The following is a 24,637-nucleotide window of genomic DNA, read 5'->3' as shown; positions in this document are numbered from 1 at the left end:
GCGGTGGGAGGTGGCGGCGGCCGGGGCGGGCCGCGGGGGTGGGCGCCGGGCCCTGGCCGGTGGGACCGCCGTCGCCGTGCCGACCCCGGCTGCTGCGTGACACGGCGGGGAGCGGGCCGGGGCCTGACGGCCGCCCCGCGCGTAGATCCGGGACCTGGCACCCCCGCGGCTTTTGGCCGCGTCGTGAGGGGAGGCCTCCGCTACCGCGTACAGCAGGTGTGCGATGGGTGACAGCTTCAGCCGCGGGAACAAGCAAGAACAAACAGCCTTCGTCACGGCAGGAGGAGAAGGACGAATACCGAGATGTAAAACGTGGCGCGAGTTTACTGTTTACCAGCTGTAAAAGGCAGCGAAGCAGCACAGAAAGAGCACGCATTGCGCCCGGGGCGGCTGCGCCGTCAGTTTGAGTATTTCCATAACACCACGACTGAACCATTTATTGCAGGAGCAACAGAAGCCCCTTCACACTGCAGGCCAGTTTCAAGGGCTGCTGCTAGCCCGGCCCTCACAAGCGAGCTCTCCAGCCTTGTGTTTGAGGATGTTTTCCTTTGGCTTAGCTGGTCCGCTTGCATCTGAGGGTCTTAATGCAGCTTAAAAGCAGCTCTGCTTTTGCTCGTGATGTGGTCAGGGGACAACTGCTGGCACGCTACAGTCTGTCCTGTGGTGACTGTGGTAAGCATTGCTGTAGTTGCCACAGCAGTGTCTACATGGGTTTTTTTCAGTCCATAGTGTAAGTAGCCTTATATATAGATGGTGCAGCTAAGCATTAAGTCTGTTAAAAACATCTGCCATTGCTACATATACAAATTTTTATTTAAATAAAGAAAAAAGAAAGGGAATTTCCTCCCCTCCTCTTAAGTAGTAAATGTATTTTTTGCTGTTGGTGGTTTTTTGGGGGGTTGTGTTTGGTTTTTTGCTTTGTTTTGGTTTTTTTTTTACAGTACAACAGTATATATTTCCCAGTCTTCTTAGATGAGATGTCTTACACCACTACTGTTTAGTTGTTAATCAAGCAAAAGTTGTTTCTGCAAGTAGCTTCCATGGAGAAGCTACTAGAAGTATAACTGTTCTTGCTTGGCAAGGAGCACTCATTCCCCGTACTGACTTCAAACTCAAATGCATCTCCAACACGCTGCGAATGGTCCCTGGCTCTCCTCAGATGTGACAGGCACTAACAAGGGGCAACATATAAATGCATAAATGCCATCATCACCTTATACCATTTGTGATGGAGAAGCTCACATGTTCAAAGGAAAATGTTTCCCTTTGAACATTTCCTGTATAAGTTGGCCACAGCAGAATAATGCTTTACAATATATAGTTTGATATGTACCTAAGGAATTATGAGAATTATTACCAAAAAAATCACTTATGCAATATACACTAATGCATTTCTTCTTAAAAACCAAAATCATACAACCATGTGGAGATCATGCTCCAGAAACAAGGGGACAGGATTTCCATCTGAAGTCCAGTAAAGTCAGCTGAAATCTTTTGGCAATCTCTAGTAGGCCCTAACAAGCTTTGCAGTTTTAAGACCGGAGAAGCTGCAGAGCAAGGCATCGCAGGAATCTATGTGAACTTTCTCATAAACCGGAGTTTTGCATAGGCAATGATAAGGAAGATAACAGTCATGCAGATGAGAGCCACTATGTTCTCCCACATTGCCCAGTTGGTAAGTGCAATTCCTTGGCTGCACAGGTATGCTTCACCAGAACACCTGCAGAAAAGCATGGGGCAGAAGTTAGTATTACTATGTGGTGCAAGTCTTCAGGTAGTTACTTTTATTCCTGTTCCATGAAGATTTTTCTACCCTCAACTCTGCAAAACAGGTGACAGAAATAGAGTAACTTCATAACTTATCACTAAAAAAAGCTTAAGGGACAAATCTAGATCTCTGGTTCTCATAATTTTTCAGTAGTATCCTCATCGTTGTTTATAGATAGCTGGTAATTTATGAGTAAAACTCAGAACCACATTAAACCGTGGTAAGTACAAAAGCATTAGTTTCACACAGCAACCATTGGAGGTCCATAGAAGGAGTTTGCGGTCCAAAAGCTGTGGAAACAGTGCTCTAGCACTGTTCCCTGCAATAAGCTCAGTTCGCTAGCCCTCTAGCATGTGTCACGAAATACTTGCATTGCTACAACTTAAGGTATCAATAGTCAAGAGTATTTCAAATGGGGCAGTAGCAGTGGGAGATAGATACCTTGGCTCTCTTCTGTCTCTGCAGGGAGGTTAATATGTACAAACAAGCTCTGAGCAGCCCGCATGTTTCTGATCACAGGTCTACTGCTTCCCAACAACTTTGCAGCTGTCCACACGTTGCATTTCCATTGCTAAGTAACCCTGGGTTTGTTTAAGAAAACTGATAAGCCAGGGCTAGGTCATCAAAAACAAAATTTAATTTAGCTCATCTGCCTATTTTTAGGAGGAAAGTGTCATCCCTATTTCACTCTTGGGTAATTGTGAAGTTTTACTATATAATCCTAGAATACATTATTTTGGGACATATTCTTGAGACTGGTCTGTGAGTGGTTATTCTATGAACAATATAAACATTTGAAACGGTCAGACTTCTCTTCAGGCAAGCCATCACAATTCAGGCCCAAGAACCACCATGAGTTAGAGACTTACATTTCTCCTGAAACATCAGGGGGACAACTGCCTGAATCTCCCACAGGCACTGTAACATTTGGATTATTCTCACCACAGAAGTAAAGATCTCTGAACTCATTCACTTGAAGAGCCTAGGGGAAGAGGCAGACATCAGATTTTTACAGAGTTAGTGATTTGGGGTGCTAAAACTGAAACACCCCAAAGGAACTTGATAATTAGAAGACACGTATCACCACTCTTGGAATCGTATGTTTATGTTCCTTTTTATTTTGAGGCTCTTAATCACTGCCTTTCTGAGGAACTGCTCCAAGTTCTACATGCAGGATGGTTTGGTGTCTGAGTCTTTGGCTCCAAAGTTACATTTCAGTGATTTAGCCATGGGTTTCTGTCTTGCCAGCTACAAGTTCCTGTTCATCTACTTTCATCCGGGTCAATCTACTAACCCAGAAAACCACGTGGCTGCATGCGAACACTCCAGCACCAGCACACTGAAGCAGATGGCACAGTCAGCCAAGGCAAGAGGGGAAGGGTTCCCTTGCACTGGCATCCTGGGCTAACTGCAATCTCAAGGGACACTTCCATATTCAGCAACACTGAAAATATGTCAGTGATATCCAAACAGGGGAGGTCTCACACATCTCCCCCCCTCCCTGATCCTACCTTTCTCTTCCACTGCCAGTCAACATGGTCCGGCCCACACCACCCTGCACCAGCTCCGGCATTCATTTCACTCATTTTTACACAAAGGTAGGAAACTATTCCTCTCAAATAGGCTTGGCCAGGATGAAGACAGGAGATGGAAGCACAACTCCCACTTGTGACCAGTGGGCGACCTGCTATGTCTAGTTACTGTGCTTCAAGCAGCTGCACCCTCAGCTTTCTGGTACACCAGCTTCTTATTCTTCAGAAATGGCGGTAAGTCACATTTCACTTCAGAGGAAGCCACACTGAAGACTGAGACACTCAGTCATTATGGTACTTTAACCAGTTGGACAGTCATTAACCTCAGACTGACCACCCAAACAGCAGTCTCTGGAGAGGCCATACAATATTTGACTTTATTCTAAACCACAGGGATCAACTACTCAGGCTAGGAATTAGTTCCTCACTGGACAGCTCATTCTGCCGTTGTCCAAGCGGCACTAATTTTGTGGCGCAAAGGATTTGTTCAGTCTCTGAGACTTCCACCTCTCACGCAGAGATTAACTTTTGCTTCCTTTTTGAGGTTGGCTAGTTTGTTCTTCTTTCACCATGTTCATGCAAGGAAAGAAATCAAATCTGACTTTTAAGAGAATTTCATTTATACTCAAAACCTCTCCAAGAAGCAGCAGTGTGTCTACATTACACACAGAAGACCGATGCTACTTTCTACTCACAGTGAGGCCATATCGGGGGATGCTGAAGTACTTAAGCCAGTTCAGCCAGCCCATTACAGAAGGGAGGTTTACCAAGAGGCCTGAAAAAATCTGAAATAGAACAGAAGAGGCTAATGAGTCACAAGCTCTGTTTACTGCAAACAGTGCCATTCCTGCACAGATACTGCAGTTGCCCAGCAGAGGCGCGCTGGGAAGACGGACCTCCTGCTGCTGCTATGCCTGTGCCTACAGGCATGAGGTTCAAACCTTGCAGCAGTCCCAGCCAGCTGGCCCAACAGCAACACCCAAGTACTCCAGTTAAATGGCTTGCAAAGAGGTCAGAAAGGTTTTCTACATCCACATGTCAGCTAACAAGCATGCATGCTAACAACTTCTTACTCTGGAGGACTGTGTCCTACGGTAGAGCTAGCCAGAGGTTAAAGAAGGATGACTGGGAGATGAGGAAGTGGAGAAACAAGAAGGAAACCATAGGGAGCCTTAAGGGCTGTTACTGTTCCAGCTTTCTCCTCTGACCTACATGTGTGCTCTCTCCTGGCTGGAACAAGGTTTGCTCCTTTACTTCTTAGCACAATTGGACCTAATAGCTAAACATGACGCTTCAGGTTGTGCTTTATCACAAGTGTTTTTGTGCTCACCCGGCTCTCTTTCAGGATGTGCATGTGCCATTCCTTATATACTGTGACTTAAGTCAATGTACATTAACTGCCCTTCACTACACACACTTCTCACCCACAGCAAGCATTTGAAGTGATACGTTATCACTTAGCTTATTGCAAAAGCAGGTTAAGTTGCAAATCAAAGAATAAGGGATGCGCTGTGGGCTCAGAATATATACAGGCAGCTAGCAGGAATCACCTGACAGAAGGTACTTTTTACTCTAAGGTAACTTGGTAGGCCTCACGGTCAAGAAGTTTCATCACTTACATTACCTCTCTGAAAAAGAATTCACATCCCTCATCTATGAGTAGTCAAAATTTCTTTCTCTCTCACTTACTCTCTTCCTTAGAAGTCCTTGAAGAAGAGTATTGAAGTAATTTCTCGAACCCAAGGGCAATACTGAATTAAAGTAAAGACAGGGTATGCTCCTGCTAATCCCACTGGGCAACAAAAATTAATGCAATAAAATCAATCCATCAATCTAAAGTTTATTTCAAGATTTTTTCCTTTTAAATGATCCAGTTGATCACTTAGATTTCTAATACTGGAAATGCAAGATTTTTTTTTTTAATCAATTTTTCTAAGGACAATTTAAAAAAAAAACAAAACACTTTTTTGGGGCACAATGTTTGCAAAGGTCTGGTGGCATCATACCTACTAAATTGCACCTGAGCGATGACTTGACGCTTGGATTACAAGTTGGCAGAAGTACATCTTTGACTGTAGTGACAATAAAATCACAGGCATGGGGCTGACATGCTACTGGACTGTGGATTCTCAGCCTGCTTAGGGCTGGCTCAACCCAGTCCTCTCAGCCTGTCTCAGCTGCTTCCTCACCTCCACCAAAGGAGCACACACCCCCTTATATACTTACAAGCATCAGGACAAAACAAACAGTGATGAGCAGATTGGCCACAGCCACGACGTCCATCCCAGCACTGATAGCCAGAGACATGGCCGTGGCAGTGTAGGACACCAGTACCAGGGTCAGCATGAAGAAGAAGAACCGGCCAGCAACAGCTTGGTATCCTGTCAAAAAACAGAAAGGAAAGCGTCCAGTAAACAACCACATTATGAATCCCAGAGAGGTACCCGTGGACTCCTATACAAAACAGGGAAAGCAGGAAGAAAGACCAAGTTTGGAGTTGGCAGGAACTGTGCATGCTCCAAAGGCCCAAAGAGCATTACCGAAAGATGTGGACAAGCAGGTCCCTGTCTTAGATTGCTGGTGTCTCTGCCCCTGCCCCAGAGTCCTCTGAAGTTATGATGCCAAGCACTTAAATCAGTTGAAGGTTCAATTAGTTTCATGTTAAGAGATACAGGAACTAAACTCTGGCTAAGTCAGAAATCAAATGTGTTGGAAGATGACAGGTTCAATGAAAGCATCAATTCTTTACCAATCATCCAGTAACTGATGCATGAGAATATGATGGCTGGAGCAGTTCTCATGGGCAGCAGATCTCCTATCATCAAGGCCAGGAAGTAGGCAGACACACGGTAATATCCACTGGTGTACTGATGGCTGCGAGGACAGGAAGGAGGGGAGTTGTACAGGTTTAGAGGTTATCTAGGAAGCAGGCTCAGCGTGCGTGTCTGGTTTATCCTGAATCGGTTTCTGTTCTCTCCGCCACTGACTCCTCCTCTATATGCAAGTTGCTTATTTTCTCTGTGCTTTCACTTCCCACTCTGTCAAGTAAGGGCTGACCTATCTCACAGGCCCTGCAGTCATACTGAGAGCTCTCCGAGGAAAGTGAATGAAAGGCTATGTGACTACTAAGTAACATACTGGAAAAAAGCTCCTAAATCTCTTTTAAAAGAGAATGATCCTTAACACAAGAGCATGGGAAAGTATTAGACTGCTATTAACTGCAGAAACACTTCATCCACACCTAACTCATACAGCTCCTTCCAGGGCAGAAGGAATGATACCCAGCAATAGGAAAACACCCTTAGGACATCAACTCACCTCCAGTTCACAGGGCAATTAAATGCCATTATGATTGTTTTGCTGCTTAATAGAGCTCATGAAAAGATGCTTTAATTGGTGAGGTGCCAAAATGCCCATTGACACAGCTGGTAAACTAAGCTGGTAAGCATGGCAGACTGGCAAGAGATGTCAGTGTGGGGGAGATTCACTCCTGAGCAGCTGTTAGGGGCAATATGGAGCTGCTCTGAGCAACCTGTGGGTGGACACGTGCATTCCAGGCATAAATTCCAATTTCTTCTTTACTGCATAGGATCTGTCTCTTGCCCTTTCATCCCAGGAGCTGGAGGCTATTCCAAACTACATTTTCAATGTGTATGTATATATACATGTGTGTATATAATATATACATATACACATATATAGATAAATAGAGAGATGCGCTTGATTATTAGGGAGGTCTTATAAGTCAGCCAGCAGCCCCCTTCATCTGAGCATCCCTTGCAAAGCTTTTCCAAGAACTCTCCCTTCATCTTTGCACAGTCTTACCACTTTAGGACCATGGCAAGACAGCGTTTCAACCCTGTCAGCAAGAGGGCAGGCAGGGTTCACAGTCTGCAGGATTCACACGCAGACTTCAAAAACAGCTGTTACCAAAAGTGACTAGGAAAAGCACTTCTCAATAAACTGTGACACAGCAAGCATGTGAAAGCATTTTCTTTCTCCCCTCCTTCCCCTACCTCTTGGCATTTCAGCTCCCTGCTCCACAGACCAGTTTAGCATTACTATTACAATCCGATATTGCAAGGAAGCAATCAAGTCTGTGGTGGAAACCATTTTGTTTAGCCTGTAAGATACTCCCCTCCACCTCACTCCAGGGTATGAGACAGTCTAAGTGCCTCACTACTTACATAAATAGTTTCTTGTCTCTGATGAACAGCTCAATTGCAGAGACACTGGAAAAACACTGGTTTGTGGTGACAAAAAACAAGGATCCAACCCTAGAAGGCAAAACAGAACAGTCAAAAAGTGAGGAAACAGCCTAGATTAACACTGGCAGCCTCAGACATCATCATACCATCAAGTCAGTGCTTTTCTGTCTCTGTTCACAGAATGGAGATATTTCATTGTGCCACTGTAGATCTTGGCTCTAAAACCAGGTTTATTCCTTTATCTTCACTTTCACATCTCCTTTGTACATATGTGTGAGCCCGACAGAACTGCATTCCCTTTAGGACCTCTGGCAATACCATGCTGCAGTGCATTGAGCCTTGGGAACCCAACCCTCCTTTGTGGTCCAAGTAGATCCCAAGGCCTTCCCTGTGGCTGAAACCTGTCTGCTACAGATACAAAAGTGAGCAAAGCTGTGGCTTTCCAACTTACCGATTCTGAATGCCACTTTGATCCAATTTTACACCGAAAAAGATAGCACCCACAACCAAGGCTAGAATTACAGTCACTGCAATCTAGAAGTGGAAAGAAGAAAGGGAGAAGGCAGTCTTTCAGATAAGTAAATAGGGACAAACTTATTATTAAGGCATATGCAGGGTTTAAGATTCACACCTGCCTACAACTTTGCTGTTGTGAGTCAATGTATACCTATGACGCACACAATTAAAAGCCTTATGGAAAATTTTCCAAGTTTATCCTCTTCACTTTTCTCCTTCCTCTGATCTTCTTTGGCTGGGAAAGGTTAGTAAAAGCACACTCAAAGAATACCCCAGCTTAAAATTTCAAGTGAGGCACAAAATTAACATCACCCTAAAAGCTCCCCATGTGAACCAGAGAATGGAGCATTTCGCCCCGCTCCCCAACCTTCAGTGCAGTAGTCCTTGTACTAAACTAAAATGGAGACTTTTTTTCAAAGACAACAAAGGTAGCTGGGCATCTCATTCCACTTAAGTGGCAGCGGCACAGGACTTTGCTGTTTCCCTAGCTGCCTTTGAAAACAAAAGTCTGTCCTACAAACTGCAGATTGCAGGACTGAGAGCAGAGGGAGTCTGAGACTTTCAGCAATTGTTACCTACTTGTGCAACGGAGGCCTGTGGGTTCCTGATGAGGTTTTTCAGGGATCGCTTGGACACCCAGTACAGCTGGGTGAGGAATCCATTTGCATAGGTAATCTTATGTCCCTGCTTGGATACTCTCTGCCTGCTTCCTCTTCCAAGCTCCACTTTCCCCAGTGCTTCCTTTGTGCTCTGATACAGGCTGGAGTTAAGATATTTCTGGTGCAGCACATCTACCACACTGCTGTCCACGTTATCTTCTGCCACTCCATTTTCACTGCTCACCTCTGAGTGAGAAAGACAAGATATGGCTTGTGATTCCCCATGAACCCTACCTTCAGACATGGCCCATCAACATGCTCAGCCACTTTGGAGACTGAATAAAAAAAACCAAGAATGCCCAGAGAATTTTAATTGTTCAAGCCTTAGCTCTGAGCTTAAGAGGCTAGCTTGAGTGAGAGGGTTTCCTTACAGTTTTAATCAAACCTAGCTAATCTGCCTGTTCTTTGTAGCACAAAACCAGCCATATTCTTAGAATGAGGCACCAGAAAACCTTTGTTTCACTGAATTTGGGGGAAATCAATGTTTACTCTGATCCATTTCCCCATCCCCAAAAAGCACCATTAGGAAAACTGTTCCCTTATAATCCTTCAGTCGTGGATATGCTACAGCATCCCCAAAGATTTCCCAATATTTCACTCACTATATTGTTAGAAAGTTTGTTCTCTAATCTAGTTCCAGTCTTTCTCACTGCCCTGTAAATCCATTACTCCTTAGCCTATCTACCCTGTCTTCTCTGCAGCAGCCTCATATGTGACTGAAAACTTCTGTCTTCTCTCAGCTGTCTCCTGAGACCAAGGAATTCTGTTTTTTCAGTCTTTCCCACATAGGTTTTGTAAATTACTGATATTTATCGCTGCTCTCCTATCTTACTGAAGGAAGAAAAAAATACCTTTAAAAGTTTTCTGAGCTCTTTAAAGAAGCCCAAAGCAAAGTATATCTATTAGTAGGAAAAATAAAAAGATAATGAAGTGCCCTTAGACTGGAGGAAACCCAGAGAATAAAAGTTTGCCATCACCACATACAACTTCCCTTCTACACCAGCCAACAGCGGATTTCTCCTGCACAATTTACCTTTTCCTGTGTCCAGAGGTCCGTGATCTTCCTTGCTTGCTGCCACAGCCGTTGAATCACCATTTATGATATCAAGGAAGAAGTCAGCTGGATTATTGAAGGGTTCACATTCATATCCTTAAAAAAAAAAACAAAAAAAACCCACACACGCAACATGTTCGTATTGCACAGAGCACAGCTTGGAAAGTCAGGTCTAATACTATATCACTCTTCCACAACCCTGTTGCAAGAAAACTTCACTGCTGCCCATGAGCCTTAGTTTATAGCAGTACAATGGACAGGATTTAGGAGATGGTGAATCTGAGGTATCTATACAGAGCTTCGAAGTTGCTTATTCTCCCCTGATTCCAGGTGAGAAGAAATCTGTAACTTGCTTCTACACAGCTCAGCATGGACAACTCTTGCCTCCTTCCCAGTGCTATTTCAACCACATCCCACTCTGAAAGACACACAGTTCCTCAGTAGAGGTTGCTGGATGTCTGCTCTACAGCCTTAGATGCTTGCTCCAGAAGCTCAACTCTTGCTTGTGTTTCCTTGGTCACAAGGAAGAGGAGGGGCTGTCCAAGAGTGGCTTCTTATAATATGGTTCAAGCTATGGGACAAGGAGGAAATAAAAAAACCAAAAAGCAAGGATCCTTATTCTATAGCATTCCTGTGAGAACGGAAGTGAGGTGAGGTACTAAGAGGAGGAGTAAAAGTAGTGAGATTGGTTAAAGCATCTCCCTTAAAGCTAGGGAAAGCTTACAATCCAATGTGTCCATGGCTGCATCTAGACTAGATTGGAAATTCACTCCATGTTCTCTGTCCATTATAGTCAGAAACCCTCACCTTGCTTACTTGGAGAAGGGGCAGCCACCAATTATTAACCCATCTTAAGACACACCATGATTTTGTCCTCTCGGTAACCCACCTGCATTCAGACTAGAGCAGATTCTTGGATCAGCCCCTACAGATTCCTGCGAATCTGCAGGCTGTGGTTCAAAACCCGCTGGGTCTGCCGCCTAGGCCTGGCAGAACTACAAGCATCATCTTCTCTGTTGTGTGCCATACTTCTAAATGTCCAAGCAATTCTGGGTTTTTGTCCTGATGCAAGGCAAAACAAAGGCAGGAGAGAGCTATGCTCTGTGTTGTCTGCAAAAATTCAGTTTTATCGTTTTTTTTTTTTTTCCTGTTCTAACATAACACTGTTCAGACTGTATGTGTACAGCCTCTAGTATCCTAGTGATAAAACAGCACAGGACTGTTACCCAGTACTAGGGTGAGAATCTACCCACAGATTAAACTCATTAGCCAGTTGCCTTTGCTCTTGGCACAGAAGACTTACCAATAGAACTAAAGTACTCCAGGGCCTGCTTTGCAGGACCATGGTACAGCACCTTTCCCAAAGCTAGTAATGTCAGACTGTCAAACAGCTTGAATATGGAATAGCGGGGCTGATGGATGGAAAATATGATGGTTCGCCCTCTTCTTGAGAGCCTGAAATAGAAACCAAACATCTCTCAAATATACCACACTTTGCATTTCAGAAAGGTCATGTTAACACAAGCAAAAATACATATCCAAATCCAAGACAAATACTTGTCAACTTCTCAGGGTCTCGACCCAGAAAAGCTCTAGTTCCCCCTTCTCTGTCACTGTGTTGGATGCTGGCTACAAGACCTTCAAGACAGCACCCATCATTACAACAGACTGTCATTGCAGTCCAGGTAGACAAAGTACAATGCTGTCTGTAGCTAGCAAAGGTTGAGGCCACAGCTGTGTATAAACCCTACTTACACATTTTCTATACCAGACTTCAACCTGACTAACCAGAATGGTCCTACTGCACTCAATGGCAGTACCAGGCTTTACGTAACAGGCTGTGGTAGTCTGGTCAGCTGAGATTTCTCCTAGCTCTTCTGCTGAAGGTTTACTGTCTAGAAAAGTCAAAACTAGTTTTCCTTCAGGTTTGCCAGACGCTCTTTCAAGTGCTTTAGCACTGATGCCCAACAAGTATCCTTGCTGATCAAAGACCTCTATCCACAAACAGCAGAGCAAAATGTACCCCCAAGACAAACCAGACAACATGCTACAAACCCAGGAGGAGGGTTAGGAACTCATTCTCATTAAATAAGCCTTGTTTGGTCCTCTTTGTACCAGAAGACAGTTCATCTCCAAAACAGCGGGGGCACTGAGGGTAAATCTGCAGGTGAAGTCTGGTCTGAGTTCAAGGCCATTGCGAGAATGGGAGAAGAAACTTTGTAACAGACTCAGCTGGAGGGCCAAGAAATTATGATTACAAGGCCTGACCTCCCAGTCCACCCCTCTCTGTGGCAAAGGGAAGCTGTCCAAGCTACATCTGCTTTTTGGGCTCCAGTCCAATGCTTGCTGTGGAAAGATTCCCATCAACCTCAAATGGCTTTGGACAAGACCCAAATAAAGAATTTACTACCACTTCTGAGTCTCCTTGTCTAGCTTTTTTTTTTTTTTTAAAAAAAAAAGCACTGTAGCCACTCAGTCATAAAAGCATTCCTTTTTTACTAATGAGCTGACAACAAAATTGCAGCAGATCCCTGAAGAACTGACTTACTTCTTCAAGAGAATGAGGACTGCATTGGCTGTGCTGGCATCAAGGCCAGTTGTTGGCTCATCCAGAAAAAGGACTGGTGGCTCTGTGATGAGCTCCATCCCAATGTTGGTTCTCTTCCGTTCCCCTCCAGACACTCCCCGAATCAATTCAGTTCCTACCTACAAGCAGAAGAAATCAAGTATTTGCAACAAGACCTGGTCAGTGCATGCTCTGGAGTTCAGGGCTCTCCACGCCCAGCAGCCCTTTTCATTTTCAGAGTCCCATTAGTAAACTCTAAGGCCAGCAGCACATGATGGGTCTGACTCAGTGTGAGGGACTGCGTAGCAGTAAGCAGAGCCTGATTTTCAGAGGTACCAAGCATCTTATGACTTCAGGGAACAAGGATGACACTGACAAGGAAGAGCCAGAATGATGCCACAGCAGTCAGAGGCGGCATTGGTGTTCAGGGATGCCTTTTGTTGGTAGCTCACTTGCTGCTCAAGAGTGGGGTAAGCAAAGTAAAAGCAAAATAAGAGTAAAAATGCTGCTGGAAGGAACAAGCTCTACACAGAACTTCTCTGTCACAGCCGAGCTTTCTATCCCTCACAGCTTTCAGCACGGTAAAAACAATTCCCTGTCTTGTCCCACAAAGCCAGGAAGTGACTGAGCAGCTTTCCAAGCTGCTATGACTAGGCGACTTTTTCCCCTCTGAACTTATACAACATGTTGGACATGGTCCAAAAGTCTTCCCCTTTTAGTAGCAAATATACATACCTCTTTCCAAGCTACCTCCTGAGCTGGAGACTGATTTCTTGTCTGCAGTATGGTTTAGTCAGGTTCCTGCTTAGCTTAAGTAGTTGCACTATGTACGCCATACTGCGCAGAGTCAAGTAGTTCAGTTTCCAGAGGTAGCATGATTTCTGAGAAAGTTATTCTCGCTACTCACCTTAGCATCAGCCACTTTGCTTAATCCCAGCTCACTGATTATCTGGGTGACTCGCTCTTCCTTCTCGTTAACGCTGATGGAGCTGGGGAGTCGCAGGGCAGCAGAGAAGTGCAGGTTCTCCCTCACCGTCATTGTGCCCATGACAACATCATCCTGAAAGCAGTACATATGGACAGTTGGAAAGCCTCCTTCTCTACCTGGCTTGGCTCCAGAGTCCCTGTAGTGGCAGTTGCTGAATAAGCTGTTTGTGGACCACAGTGGAAACTGGACTGAGGGACAACCCCTGCTTCAAAACTTACATGACATGAAATTCAAGGTCACTCAGTAGCATTCAAGGGGAGAATGCAGCTCTGCAGGCTCCCAGCTTACACCAAGCACCACCTCTGCCTGCTTTCAGGCTCAGGAGTTCAAGTGCAGACAGTACCATTTTGTACTGCATGTGCATTTTCCTTACCAGCCAAAGGGAGGCAGAGCAGGTAGCTGGTTTTGTAAAGAGTTAAACTTCTACGAGTCTAGCTGAAGCCAATGGACATTGCTAGTGCTCAATGTTCAAGGTAAAGACACTCAGGGGATCACCCAAGTCAGCTCTGTTCCTGGTTGCAAGCCATATCTTGCTGTGGTCCAGAGCACCTGCCAAGTTCAGCTGCCAACAAGGAGCTCTCCCCAGCTCCTCACTGGCAGCAGCTCCTCAGAGAAACAAGAGTATTGCACCAAGATGCTCCTGATTTTTTCCATGTCTCGACTATCTATAACTCTTGGGCACAAGACCTTATTCTAAGGGCTACCCCTTTAGAAAAGCTTCCAACAGTCATGTGCATTTTGAGTAAGAATCACATCTATCCAGTTGACAAACATCTGGGCAGCCTGCACCAACCTCTAACAACCATGAGCCAAACAGAGTTGACATCAGGTCCATCCAGAGCTCCATGCCTCTCCATCACCCCTGCTTTGATATTCGAGCTAATTCTGCATCCCACCATATGATGGGAGAAGGGCTGCAACACTGGGCAGCTGCTGAGAAACATGCCTGTTAATTAGGCACCTTTCAAATCTAGTGCCCTTTTGGAAGACACAGCCTCTAAGCTGCAGGGCAGCAGATTCTTGCCTGCTTTGGCAAGAATCCTTCCACATCAGATGTAGTTGATCAGCGGCACAAAGGATGTGCCAGCCAGCCATATTTGGCACTGGAGTTAACAGAGAAAGACTGAAGGTGCTGCTGTGCTAGAATTATATGACAGATTACTCAGGGTGTATTGTTACGATAAACTGGCTTTGCTGCCAGAGGTGGTTTAGGAATTTCCTACCATCACTTCCCTTCCCACACACCCTCAGTCTCTCATCCTAGCCTCCCATTCCCCATCCTCAGATCCACCAATACAACTGTTGGGTCATCTGATTGGAAACTAAACTGTGAATTTAAGCTACCTTAATACCAAATGTAACAAACTGTGGCATGACACCCTCACTTGCAAGCCATGAGTGGAGAGGCCACCAGCAGTTTTATAGGGATAACATATGACTTAGCATGTCTATATGCTCAATCTGCATAAAACTGACCCTACAAGTAGGTATGTATTTATGTATTTAGGCCTTAAGTGTTGTTTGTAGTCTTTGGGCCATCGTTATTGATCTAGGGAGTACTGCACAGGGGTGGGAGGGGAGAGAGACTAATGTCTCACCTAGTTGCCTGTCATTTTAAGGTTAAGTTTGGTTGCTTTGGACATTTGAGAGACAGATATCTCAAAATGGCACCACTTGCAAGAAACTTCCTGGCCATTCATGAAACACTGAGGATTTGGGGATCTTTGACCTGCAGGATCAAGACTCAGCATCAGTCTCATCAGATGCATCCTCCCAGAGCCCCCCAGCTGGCAGCTTTCAGAAAAGCTGCCTATTTCACATCTGCCTGCAGTCAGAAGCCTGGATGGTTTCCAGATTTGGCTGCTCATATTGCTGCCAAGAATCCCCTTCTCCTCTGCTCCCCCAGGGCTTTGAGGGTCTATTTATTGGTCCAGGCCTCCACCCACTTCCGCAGATTCAGCTGGCTTTTCCTGTCTCTGAGTGGAACGAAGCTCTGTCCCAGCCAGCCAGAATCAGAGGAAGAATAGCAGGGGTCTATTTACTTCCTAGAATTATTGCCTGATAGCTTGAAAGTACTTCTGCCAGCTAGAACTGCCTCTGAGTTTTACAACAAGAGATTTTGGGTGTTGTGGGTTTTTCCTCACTTTTTTTTTTTAAACCCTTGCTAGTACTTCAGGGCAGAGCCCAAAGAACAAGCCACAGTAGCCCAGTGGTTTGAGCATCCATGTGGCTTTGGGAAGACAAACACCTCTGTGCTTGACTTGGCTGGAGTAACAGTTTGATCCTCTTGTCTTCCATATCCCAGAAAAATACTAAATACTGTAACATCTGAGTTATCAAATTAAACTCTGCAGGGATCACTGAAAATTACCTAACCTAGTAGTTCATGCTTTGCTCATCTTAGGCGGTCTTCCCTCCGAAGGGCTCCCAGGCCTCCACTGAAGGCAGTTACTCACCTGCACAACATATCCTGAGATGCACTTGAAATTCGGAGGTTGTGGGATGCCATCTATAAGCACTTCTCCAGACAGGCCTGCTGGGTCCTTTCTGGCTGCCAGCACATCTAGGAGACTTCAGACAAACACCAGGCATTAGGTTTTACCATAACAGCTGCTCTTACCTTTGACTGGATAAGTACCACCAGGCAGGACTGCAGTTACAGCCTGCTCATGGGATGCTGCAAACCAAAGGGCACAGAAATGGGCTTGCTCAACTCTGGGGGCTTTAGCTCTTTGTACAGAAAGCCTGGTGTAGACACAGGATTTTCCAGCACAAGGTGTGCCACAGCAGTATGGTAGTATACAGAACCTCACAATTCACAGCAGTCAACCCCTACAGACATAAAATCAGTCTCTGTATTAAGAGCTAACCTCAAATGCACACAGACAAAACCACCCCGCCAAGTAGCTGCAGTCTGCTCTCCAGCCAGCGGAGCACAGAAGTAATTACTTTGATCTCAAGGAAATTAATCCAAATGGGTATAAACAAGACTAGAGTTAGGATTAATTCTATAAAGTAATTTTGTTTTAACATATCACTGGATTCTCCTTACTGCCAATGCAGAGGCCAGCCTGTCTGCTAGCTAAGTAAACACTGCCCTGATGAAGTGCTGCTCTTGAAAACATGCTGATTAGCCAGCAGTCTCCTCAGAGGGGAAGATCAAGGGTCACCACAAAGACACACCTGTGTGAACAATGGCCGTATTTGCCAGTCTCTGACATTCTCAAAGGCAGAGAGTGACAAAGAGCTCTCTTACCATGGTTATACGGGAGAGTAATCAGCATCAGCACTGGCTGGAGACAGTCTGCATGGTATTTCTCTGTGCTTGCATCCAAAGAACTCAAGCCCATGTGCACCCCCACCACCAGGCCACAGCCAAGTCGAGCTGAGGATCCAAAGCATCCTACAGCCTGACATTACACCGTATTCCTGTAGTTGTCAGAGAGGGGTTTGGCCTAGCATCTTCAAGGAAGTCTTGCTGCAGCACCTTCACAGGGGACAACATCCCTCCTGCCCTCAAAGGAGCTTGCCCCCCCTCCCGACCTCGTGACAGGTCTAGGACAGAGCCTACACCTGAGCTCCAGTCACCCCAGTTCAGCTTGGTATTCTTAACTCAGGCCACCACCAAAGGTGACTGCAGTAATATGGACCACCAATTGGAGCAGATGAGGAGTGTGACACCGCTGCAGGGCAAGAGCTCCAGCAAAGCTGACAGCAGAGGGCCACGAGGTCAGACTGCATCACCAGATTTCTCACAGGCATTCAAAGGTCTGAGCCTGCACATTCCTCACATCTTCCCCAACCCTCAGCGTCCCAAATCCTCTTTGCACAGCTGACTGTCCATTTGAAGGAGCAGAAGAAAGTACTCACGAAGATTTACCGCTCCCTGTTGGCCCCAGGATAGCATTCAAGCCTGGCTTCATAATGCCACTGGAAGAAGGAAAGAGTTATTTCCAAATGGAGGACTGTTCACATGCAGCTCATAGTAGAGGTAAGGTGTGAACAAAATGCTGTTGAAAGGAAAACTGAGAGATTATTAAAAACTTCTCCTTAAATCTGAAATCAATAAGCATTTTTCCTTTCTTGTCCCAGACTGCCAGTCAGAACAGAACCAGAGCTGGACATAAAAAGCAATCTACAAAAGACAGAAATTAAGTGTCTTCCCTGCTGAGCTGGGTCTTGAAAAGAATAAGCAACTGCTCTCTGCTGCCTATTTCCTCCCACTGCAGCTTGAACCACAGTTAAGGGAACCCTCAGATCTTCTGGCAGAAGAGTTCAGACAAGTTTGGTCCTAATTTGCTCAAATCAATAACTGAAACTGCTCCAGCTATATCCTGGCTATTTTGCCTAAAAGCAGATTAGAAAGCGCTCACATGAACTGCAGACTGGCAGGAGGGTAGTCATTTCTCTACCAGCACAGCTGGATCTGGAAGGTGCCCCTGAGGTCATCAATTCACAGCAGCAGATTAATTACTACCCTCTGGTATTTTATTTAAGCAAGAACTTACTAGACATTATGAAGGATCTTCTTTTCCACAGTTTTCCATTTACATAGGAATCCACTGGACTGCTTAACAGAGTACTGGATGTTATGGAAACTCACAACAGAGCCCCGAGGGGACCGGAGTGACTCTCGTGTTGGAACAGAACGTTGGAAATTGCCCGCTCCTTCCTCTTCCCCAACAGAAATAATACTGTGATCGAATGCGTCTGCCATCATGTCCTTGTTACACAGGTCAAGCTCCACTGCATGGAGTTTTTTGAGGTCACTGTTGTTTTGAGCAGTTCCCATCTGTTGAGACAAAGAACACAAAAACATGCAGGGAAGGAGACATGCAAGCAAAGGTTTCTGCAGAAAGTGTCTTGGAAAAACAAGTTCATGCACACCACACCAATCCTTACATGTGCCAAGTTTCCAAAAGGATGGACATCCGCACTGGAAGACATCCAGTAGTCCCCAAAGGCACGGAAACCCACAAATTTAGAAGAATACACATAGCCTCACAGAAGGAGACATATATGTTCTTGAAGTGATGCTAGCTCAAAGAACATCTAATGAGGTAAGAATCAAGCCCATCTGTGATGGGCATCTTGCTCAACACAGCAGGGACTACAAACGCAAGCTGCTACCACTTAAGCTAGAGAGACTCAAGCTCCCCTCCTCCAGCTGTAACGTGCTTACCTCCCCTCACACCCCCACAAAGCCAGCAGAGAAAACCTATTGATGAACGTGTATGGAGAACCACAGGAAGAAAAACAGTTGTGCTTATGAAAATGAAGGCCAGTCACATGCACCTTGTTTGCTGGCACAAGTTTGTTTCAGAGATACCAATGTGATTAAAATAGCAATTACACATGTTGCTTATCATGTTTCAGTCACGCCAGTATCAAGACACTTCACGACTACAAATAGGAAGAGAAATTTGGGGTTGTCTGCAGGCATCATTTAGCCTGAAGAACAGTAGGAGTTCCCCTGCCCACAGGGGGGATATCTGGGACATCCCACAGTAAGGAAAAACATGGTACAAACTGGTGCATTAAGGAAAATTAAATATGGTATCTATTATAATCACAAAGTTATAAAGCATTCTGGTTCAAGCAGATAAGCTGCCTCTGTAGCTCAGGATGGGAGCACCTGAAAGGGAGGACATGTCAACAGCAAAGGGAAGGAACTGTTCTCCCTGTCCACACATCAGGGCCTACATAGTAGGAAATATATCAATATGGGTATAACCATTAATATTGATTCACTTATTAGTCACAGCAGCAGAGCTCTTTTGTCAAGGGGCTGCTTTCCTTTCTGTTGCTATAACTGATGGAGACCAAGTTTGGATCCCTTCACTCATGAAAAAAAAAGTTCAAAGTTCTTGCCTTGATGTTGCATGTGAAGTACTTGGAAACCCTGCAGTCCCCAAGTTCTGCAGCCTGTGCAAGGCCTGGGCATAACTTGTACCCTGCCTTTTAGCCAGGTGCCGTTGCAGCTGTAAACCTTCCTGTCCCCTTTCCAGGGAACTACGGCAAGGAAGAGAGGAATTACTACATGCCCCTTCCAGAAACTGAACACGACAGGTTAGACTAACACAAGTTAGTCTAATCATTTCCTTCCCTTCTAGCTGCTGGCATGATGGTGTTTGTTGGAAAGCTAAAAATTTACTGTGATGTTGTGGAAAGCCAAGGCAGTCACCAGGCTAACTAAGAGAGCAAGGAGAGAGAACTGCCCACAAAGACATCCATTGCTGGTTACTTCAGTTTTGCAGGGAGGTAGATGTATGCTACCAATCACCCTTTTCCCACCATCTGTACTTTCCTGCGAGGACTGAGAGGGTGATAACCAGTAGGACCAACAATATCCACCACCACAGAAGTAGTGGATTTCTCAGGGAGAGAGGTGGTCATGCTTTTAAGAAACTGGCACTGCAAGAGCCAGATTTAACGAAACAGGAATTGCCCTTTCCTCTCTGCCTCTTCCTATCACTTAAAGCTCAAGAAGTTGCAGTAGTTTTTTCCCCATATAAGTAAAGGAAAAGTGGTGGGAAGAAGGAAGGGTTGTTTAGCTTGGACACGTCCTGAACTCTAAGGCTGGTCACCCCTGGGAAAGCCTTGCTTATGGGAAACAAGAAAGGATACGCTGGTTACATCAGCAAGAGAAGGCTTACATGTTGGAAAGGTTGCACAACAGATCAGGAGAAAAAAAAAAAGTCAGGATGGCAGTGACACCAGGGGCAAAGATCTGGTTAGACTTTTGAACATTTGACTGTCTTGTATACCTCACATCTGTTCCGGATAGATTCTATAGTTTATTACACCATGAACCCTTTTATACATGTTTTTGCAAAGCTACTGACTAGCACCGGCAAGCTAAACCACTGCTGCAGGTACGTGCAAGGATGACGGGAGGATGAGAAAAGCTTAGCACAGGCTACAGGTAGGATGAGGCAGCAGCAGCCCCTCACAAGCAGTGCCCCTCCCGTCTCCCACCCTCGCCCCACGGGCCGGTTCCGCTACTAAGCCGGAGCCGCGAACCAACGGGGCCGGCCGCACTCCGCTCTGCTCCCCAAGCCCCCGCCCGCCAACGGGGCAGCCCCGCGCCCCGGGAGCGCTGCCCGCCGGAGGGCTCCGCCGCGCCGCACCCCGCCCCGGGCCGCGCCGTTACCTCCGGCTGCCGCGGCGCTCCGGCCGGCGGCGACGAGGGTCTCGGCGACAGCGCTGCCTTAGCGGCGTTTTATAACCGGGTCCGGGCGGCGGGTTATATAAACCGGCGGCGGGGAGTGCCCGGCGCTGTCACGCAAACCCCGCCGGGGCGCAGGCAGAGGTGGCGGCGATGGAGCCCCGCTCCGCCCGGCGGCGCGGCCCGACCCGCGGCTGCGCGACCCCCGGGGCGGTGCCGCCGCCGAGCCGAGCCGGGCCGCCCCCGGCTGCGTGGGCCGCGCTGGGGGAGCCGGTTCCCCCGGCCGGCGGCGCTCGGTGGCGGCGAGGCCGAGCCCCCGTCCGCGGGGATGCCGAGGGCTGCCCCGCGCCGTTACCCCGCCGTTACCCCGCCCTCCTGGGGCGGGCAGAGGAGGAGCGGGGGGGACAGCGACATTGTTCTCGCGCTGCAAACCGCCGGAGGGGGGAACGGGCATCGGGCGTGAGGGGCCCAGTAAATTGCCCGCGGCCCCTGCAGGTCCCTGGCACAGAGGGGTACAGCGGGGGGGGGGGGGGGGCGGGAGGCAGCACCCGCTCTGCCTGCCGCCCTCCCACCTTCTGGAAAGGTCACCACACCCAGGGGACGGTTCCAGGCCAGTTGGGTCAGCTGAGGCCAGAGGCTGTGCTGGGAGCCCCTCCAAGGGTGACACTGCCACACTGACCTCACACCTGCGGAGGCGGTGTGCCCCTCAGGTGTTTGCCCGCTGGGCCCAAGGGGGCGACAGCAGCCCGCTGGGGTTACCCGTTGTCCATCGGGCTGCCTCTCGGTGCTGCCATGTGTTCCCAGCTAGGAGAATGTGTGAAAGCAGGAAGATAGGATTTCCTTCGGTTTGTTCTCAAGGCTTCTCCTTGGCCTCGTGTTCCCAAGCAATATTGTCTTTATAAATAAGCTCGCTCTCCCCAGACTCCTTGGTGTTGTGAATGCAGGAAAAGCCCGCTTTTGTGGTTTATAAATATGATTTATAGCAGAGCTGTCAAGTCACCATATTAATTGCATCCAGTTTGACTACCCTCTGCAGTTCTGTACAGCACTGCTTTTTTCTAACAACACCTCTTGCTAGATCAATTTAAGGCTCAGCTAAGCCGAAGCATACCTCTAGCTACCCAACCCATACCAATAATAACTCCAAAGGTTCACCTGTCCCCTTTCTGACACCTGCCTCCCTCCAGGCATGCTGATGCACTCGATGCAGTTGCTGCACTAAGCAGAAGACACTCACATCTCATGCAGCTGCATTGCTCTACAGAGCTGACAGGAGTCCGGAGCAGGTGGGATTACGGGGATATTGAAATAGCCTTAGAGATCTGTCAGGAGAGCAAGTTTTGCCATAGGTACACCCAAGGATCAGGCTTGCTGAATAAGAATGTTATCTTCAGTCACCCTATGGGTCAGAAGTGGGCTTGAGTTCACATTTCATTTGTGATTTAACTTCCTCTTTCAAGGAAAATCTGCCTACATTGAAGACTTTTGCCCTAGTGTTTCACCAAGCACACACATCTCTGTCTCCAAGCGTATTTCAGCCCTAAATACTCGCTAGCCGTCAATGTGCTGCAGTGACAATCCTCTCATCATGTGCCTGGGACAGTGAGAAAAATAAGCCTGTGTTCTTGGGAGCAGAGGTGAGCATTTTCTGAGTCATAAACTTGCTGCTCCACATAGTGCCTGCACAGTGGTGCAGGAGAACAACTCACTGAAGGAGCACAATTAAAAGTTCAGGTTAATCTTGACAGTTGGTTTCAGTTGCTCAGCTGCTCCTCAGACAGAGGTGATGGATGCCTTCATGCTGGTAATTTCAGGAAAAAGCACTGCTCCTCCCACACACTTCATGGACAACCCCCTGTGCCTAAGCACATCCCGATGGCAAAGAAATAGACAGAGACCTGAGATATGGGGAGGAACCAGATCTGCCAACTACAGCATCTGGCTGGAGGCTCTGGCTTTCCTCTAGCCCATTCTTCAAGCAACAGTCTTCTGGGCTTCTTCAAGGGCCTTTTCATCCTCAGCCTGTTGCATCTCCCACCCCAGTTGGGAGTATTTTTCAACTGTGTAATTTTACTGATCCGGTTGATTTAGCTCATACTGTTACTGAGGAAGATTTCTGTCAGTAAGAGGGCAGAAAACAGTGGCCAGGATGTGGTTTTTTAAGACGAATACTCATAACAAGCCTGAGGAGAGCCTGATGTTATGCACTGTACTTTTCCCTCACTGCACCACTCTGTAGGTTGGTGGGTGCCAGCACTGCTTTCTGCTGCAGCTCCACAGAGAGGGAGCTTGTAAACTGTCAGCCTTTGCTTCTGATTAAAAGATGTAGTCTTTACAGAAAGACAACAAAGGTAGCGGCCCAGCGTAAAGCTCCAGCAAGCACCAAGCTACAAAGCCCTGTTGCTTTTACTGAGTGACGTTAAACAAATAATGCTACAGGCCTTGCCTTGATACGCTGTGATAGCAAGGCAAGAGCAACCTGGATCATGTTTGAGATCTCATGCAGGTTTTAGCACAGATTTGGGATCTTTACTCTTCTCCTTAGCCCCTGCTGCCTTGAGCCTCTGATCTGTCTGCCACTACAGCGTCACAGAGCAGGAGAGACCATGACACTGTGCTGGGCATAGTGGAAGGGACCTAGCAGAAAGTCAGGCTTTGAGGAGCCCTGCTGAAAAGCATCATTCTCCTTTGCAGCTAATTTGAACATTGCTCCCTTCTTACAGGTTCTGGTCACCCTAGACATGTCCCACGTGTGCCCCAGCACGCAGAGTGGATAAGAAGTTACTGAGGACTATGAGTTCCACTCTCTGCTGAAGGTCCTGGCCTCTTCTTCCCATCTTCCTGCAGCCTGAGCCACAGCACCACAGAAACATCTGTTTGAAGGGGGTGCTGCGGGTTCTCTCTAGCCCGGCTTTCCACTTGCACCAAGACTTGCCACCACTTGATCAAGTCAGGCATGGCTTTGTCTAGCAGAACACAGGCACAAAATTTTCAGATCTGTTTTTCCACTGCTTTCTTTAGGATGCTGCTTTCATTGCCCTGAGGATCCAGGTTGTTTTTTAATCCTGCCTCATGCTGAATTTCGTAAAGCTCGTAAAATATTTCAGGGACTTGAGCCAGCAAGGGAGTGCATGAGAAACGTGCAGGAGGAACTGCATACTAATGAGTACTATTGCCTTCTCTACCGAATGCAGCAAGAAGCAGATCTCAGTGCTCTCTGTACAAAAGCAGCTCTGAGATCCATGCAGAAGACAGCAATATCAGCTATGGTGCAGGAGTGAGAGATATTTTCCAGCTCTTCTTTTCCAAAAGGTCCAGTAAACCATTCTAAAAGACACACCCTGTACAGATGTGTACACATGTGCTCAATCTGCTGCATCTACAAATTCACCACCCTAGGCACAAAAAAACCATCTCATCATGCCTTTGCCACTCTGATTGCTCATTATGTCAAAGCTAGTGCTGACGAGGCCTCCCTTACTTGGTTAAAGTGCTGCTTGCCTTGGGGAAGTTGGCTTTTGCAAGACTTGCAGATTATGTCAAAGAAATCTGACTTTGTCAAGTTTTGTTAATCATTTAGGCCATTATCTGAATTCATAGTAGCAGTAAATCCTTAATTGGTTAAAGATAAGGGATTCAAGCAAGTCTAAGAGTAAAGGAAATCAATATTTAACTAGTGCGCTACACTGAGATATCATGGGCTTGACTGACAGAAATCACAAATAGTTAAACTATAGGATCAATAGAACTACACACGGGTGTTATCTGGGTAAAGCAAGTAATCAGACAAGGATATAATATCTGTACTCTAAAGTATCTAGCACGTTTAAACCACCATTGCAGTTCTTCAGTAGTTAAAAAGCTAACATCATAAATGTGGTCAGATATTTACAGCTCCAGCTTGCTCTTGTTAGTAATGTTACACAGAACCTAGGACTACCATAAGATGTACAATAAAAATACAGAGAGACACTCCTTTCCCTCACCATCTAGATAGACGAAGAGAGGGAGCTAACACAGGCAGAGGGAGCAGAAATGGTGAGGTCTGATGAGAAAGCTGGGAATAGAGGCCTAGACCAAGGATACACCTTAGCCACACTCTATAGCAGCTACTAGGGAGGTAAGCTTTAGGACCCTGCTAAGGAGAAAGGAAGCTCCTATGTCCTCTCTAACAAAGC

General features: G+C 46.6%; 1 protein-coding gene across 2 annotated transcripts; it reads right to left on the bottom strand.

Annotated features, from left to right (window-relative positions):
- Window positions 1–5: 5 nt before the first annotated feature.
- On the bottom strand, window positions 6–20,698 carry LOC104013427 (broad substrate specificity ATP-binding cassette transporter ABCG2-like). 2 transcript variants are annotated; one of them, XM_087768122.1, is made up of 16 exons: window positions 20,445–20,698; window positions 17,800–18,083; window positions 17,162–17,221; window positions 15,748–15,862; window positions 13,211–13,363; window positions 12,286–12,443; window positions 11,041–11,192; window positions 9,717–9,833; window positions 8,604–8,869; window positions 7,960–8,042; window positions 7,488–7,577; window positions 6,050–6,174; window positions 5,527–5,681; window positions 3,996–4,085; window positions 2,638–2,750; window positions 6–1,720 (listed from the first exon to the last, which is right to left on the bottom strand). In XM_087768122.1, exons 2-16 carry the CDS (start codon window positions 18,081–18,083, stop codon window positions 1,573–1,575), a joined length of 2,109 nt encoding a protein of 702 aa, XP_087624248.1. In that variant the 5' UTR covers window positions 20,445–20,698; the 3' UTR covers window positions 6–1,572. The 2 variants fall into 2 exon arrangements, with proteins under 2 accessions (XP_087624248.1, XP_087624247.1); XM_087768121.1 differs by lacking the exon at window positions 20,445–20,698 and having other exon boundaries at window positions 17,800–18,110.
- Between the last annotated feature and the right edge of the window lie 3,939 nt (window positions 20,699–24,637).

This window comes from Nipponia nippon, unplaced genomic scaffold, assembly GCF_047370975.1.
Source record: "Nipponia nippon isolate SJK-2023a ecotype South Korea unplaced genomic scaffold, ASM4737097v1 scaffold_3, whole genome shotgun sequence".
NCBI lineage: Eukaryota > Metazoa > Chordata > Aves > Pelecaniformes > Threskiornithidae > Nipponia > Nipponia nippon.
Note: the sequence above shows the minus strand (reverse complement) of the source record. Positions and strands in the feature narration are given on the sequence as shown.

Excerpts from the sequence above, each read along its gene's own strand:
- LOC104013427 (XM_087768121.1), bottom strand. The coding sequence starts at position 18,110 with ATGTTTTTGTGTTCTTTGTCTCAACAGATGGGAACTGCTCAAAACAAC. Across the intron at positions 15,863-17,161 it reads ACAGGGAGCGGTAAATCTTC|TCTCCTAGATGTGCTGGCAG; the intron begins GTGAGTACTTTC and ends GTTTGTCTGAAG. Across the intron at positions 7,578-7,959 it reads CAAAGTGGCATTCAGAATCG|GGTTGGATCCTTGTTTTTTG; the intron begins GTAAGTTGGAAA and ends TTTGCCTTCTAG.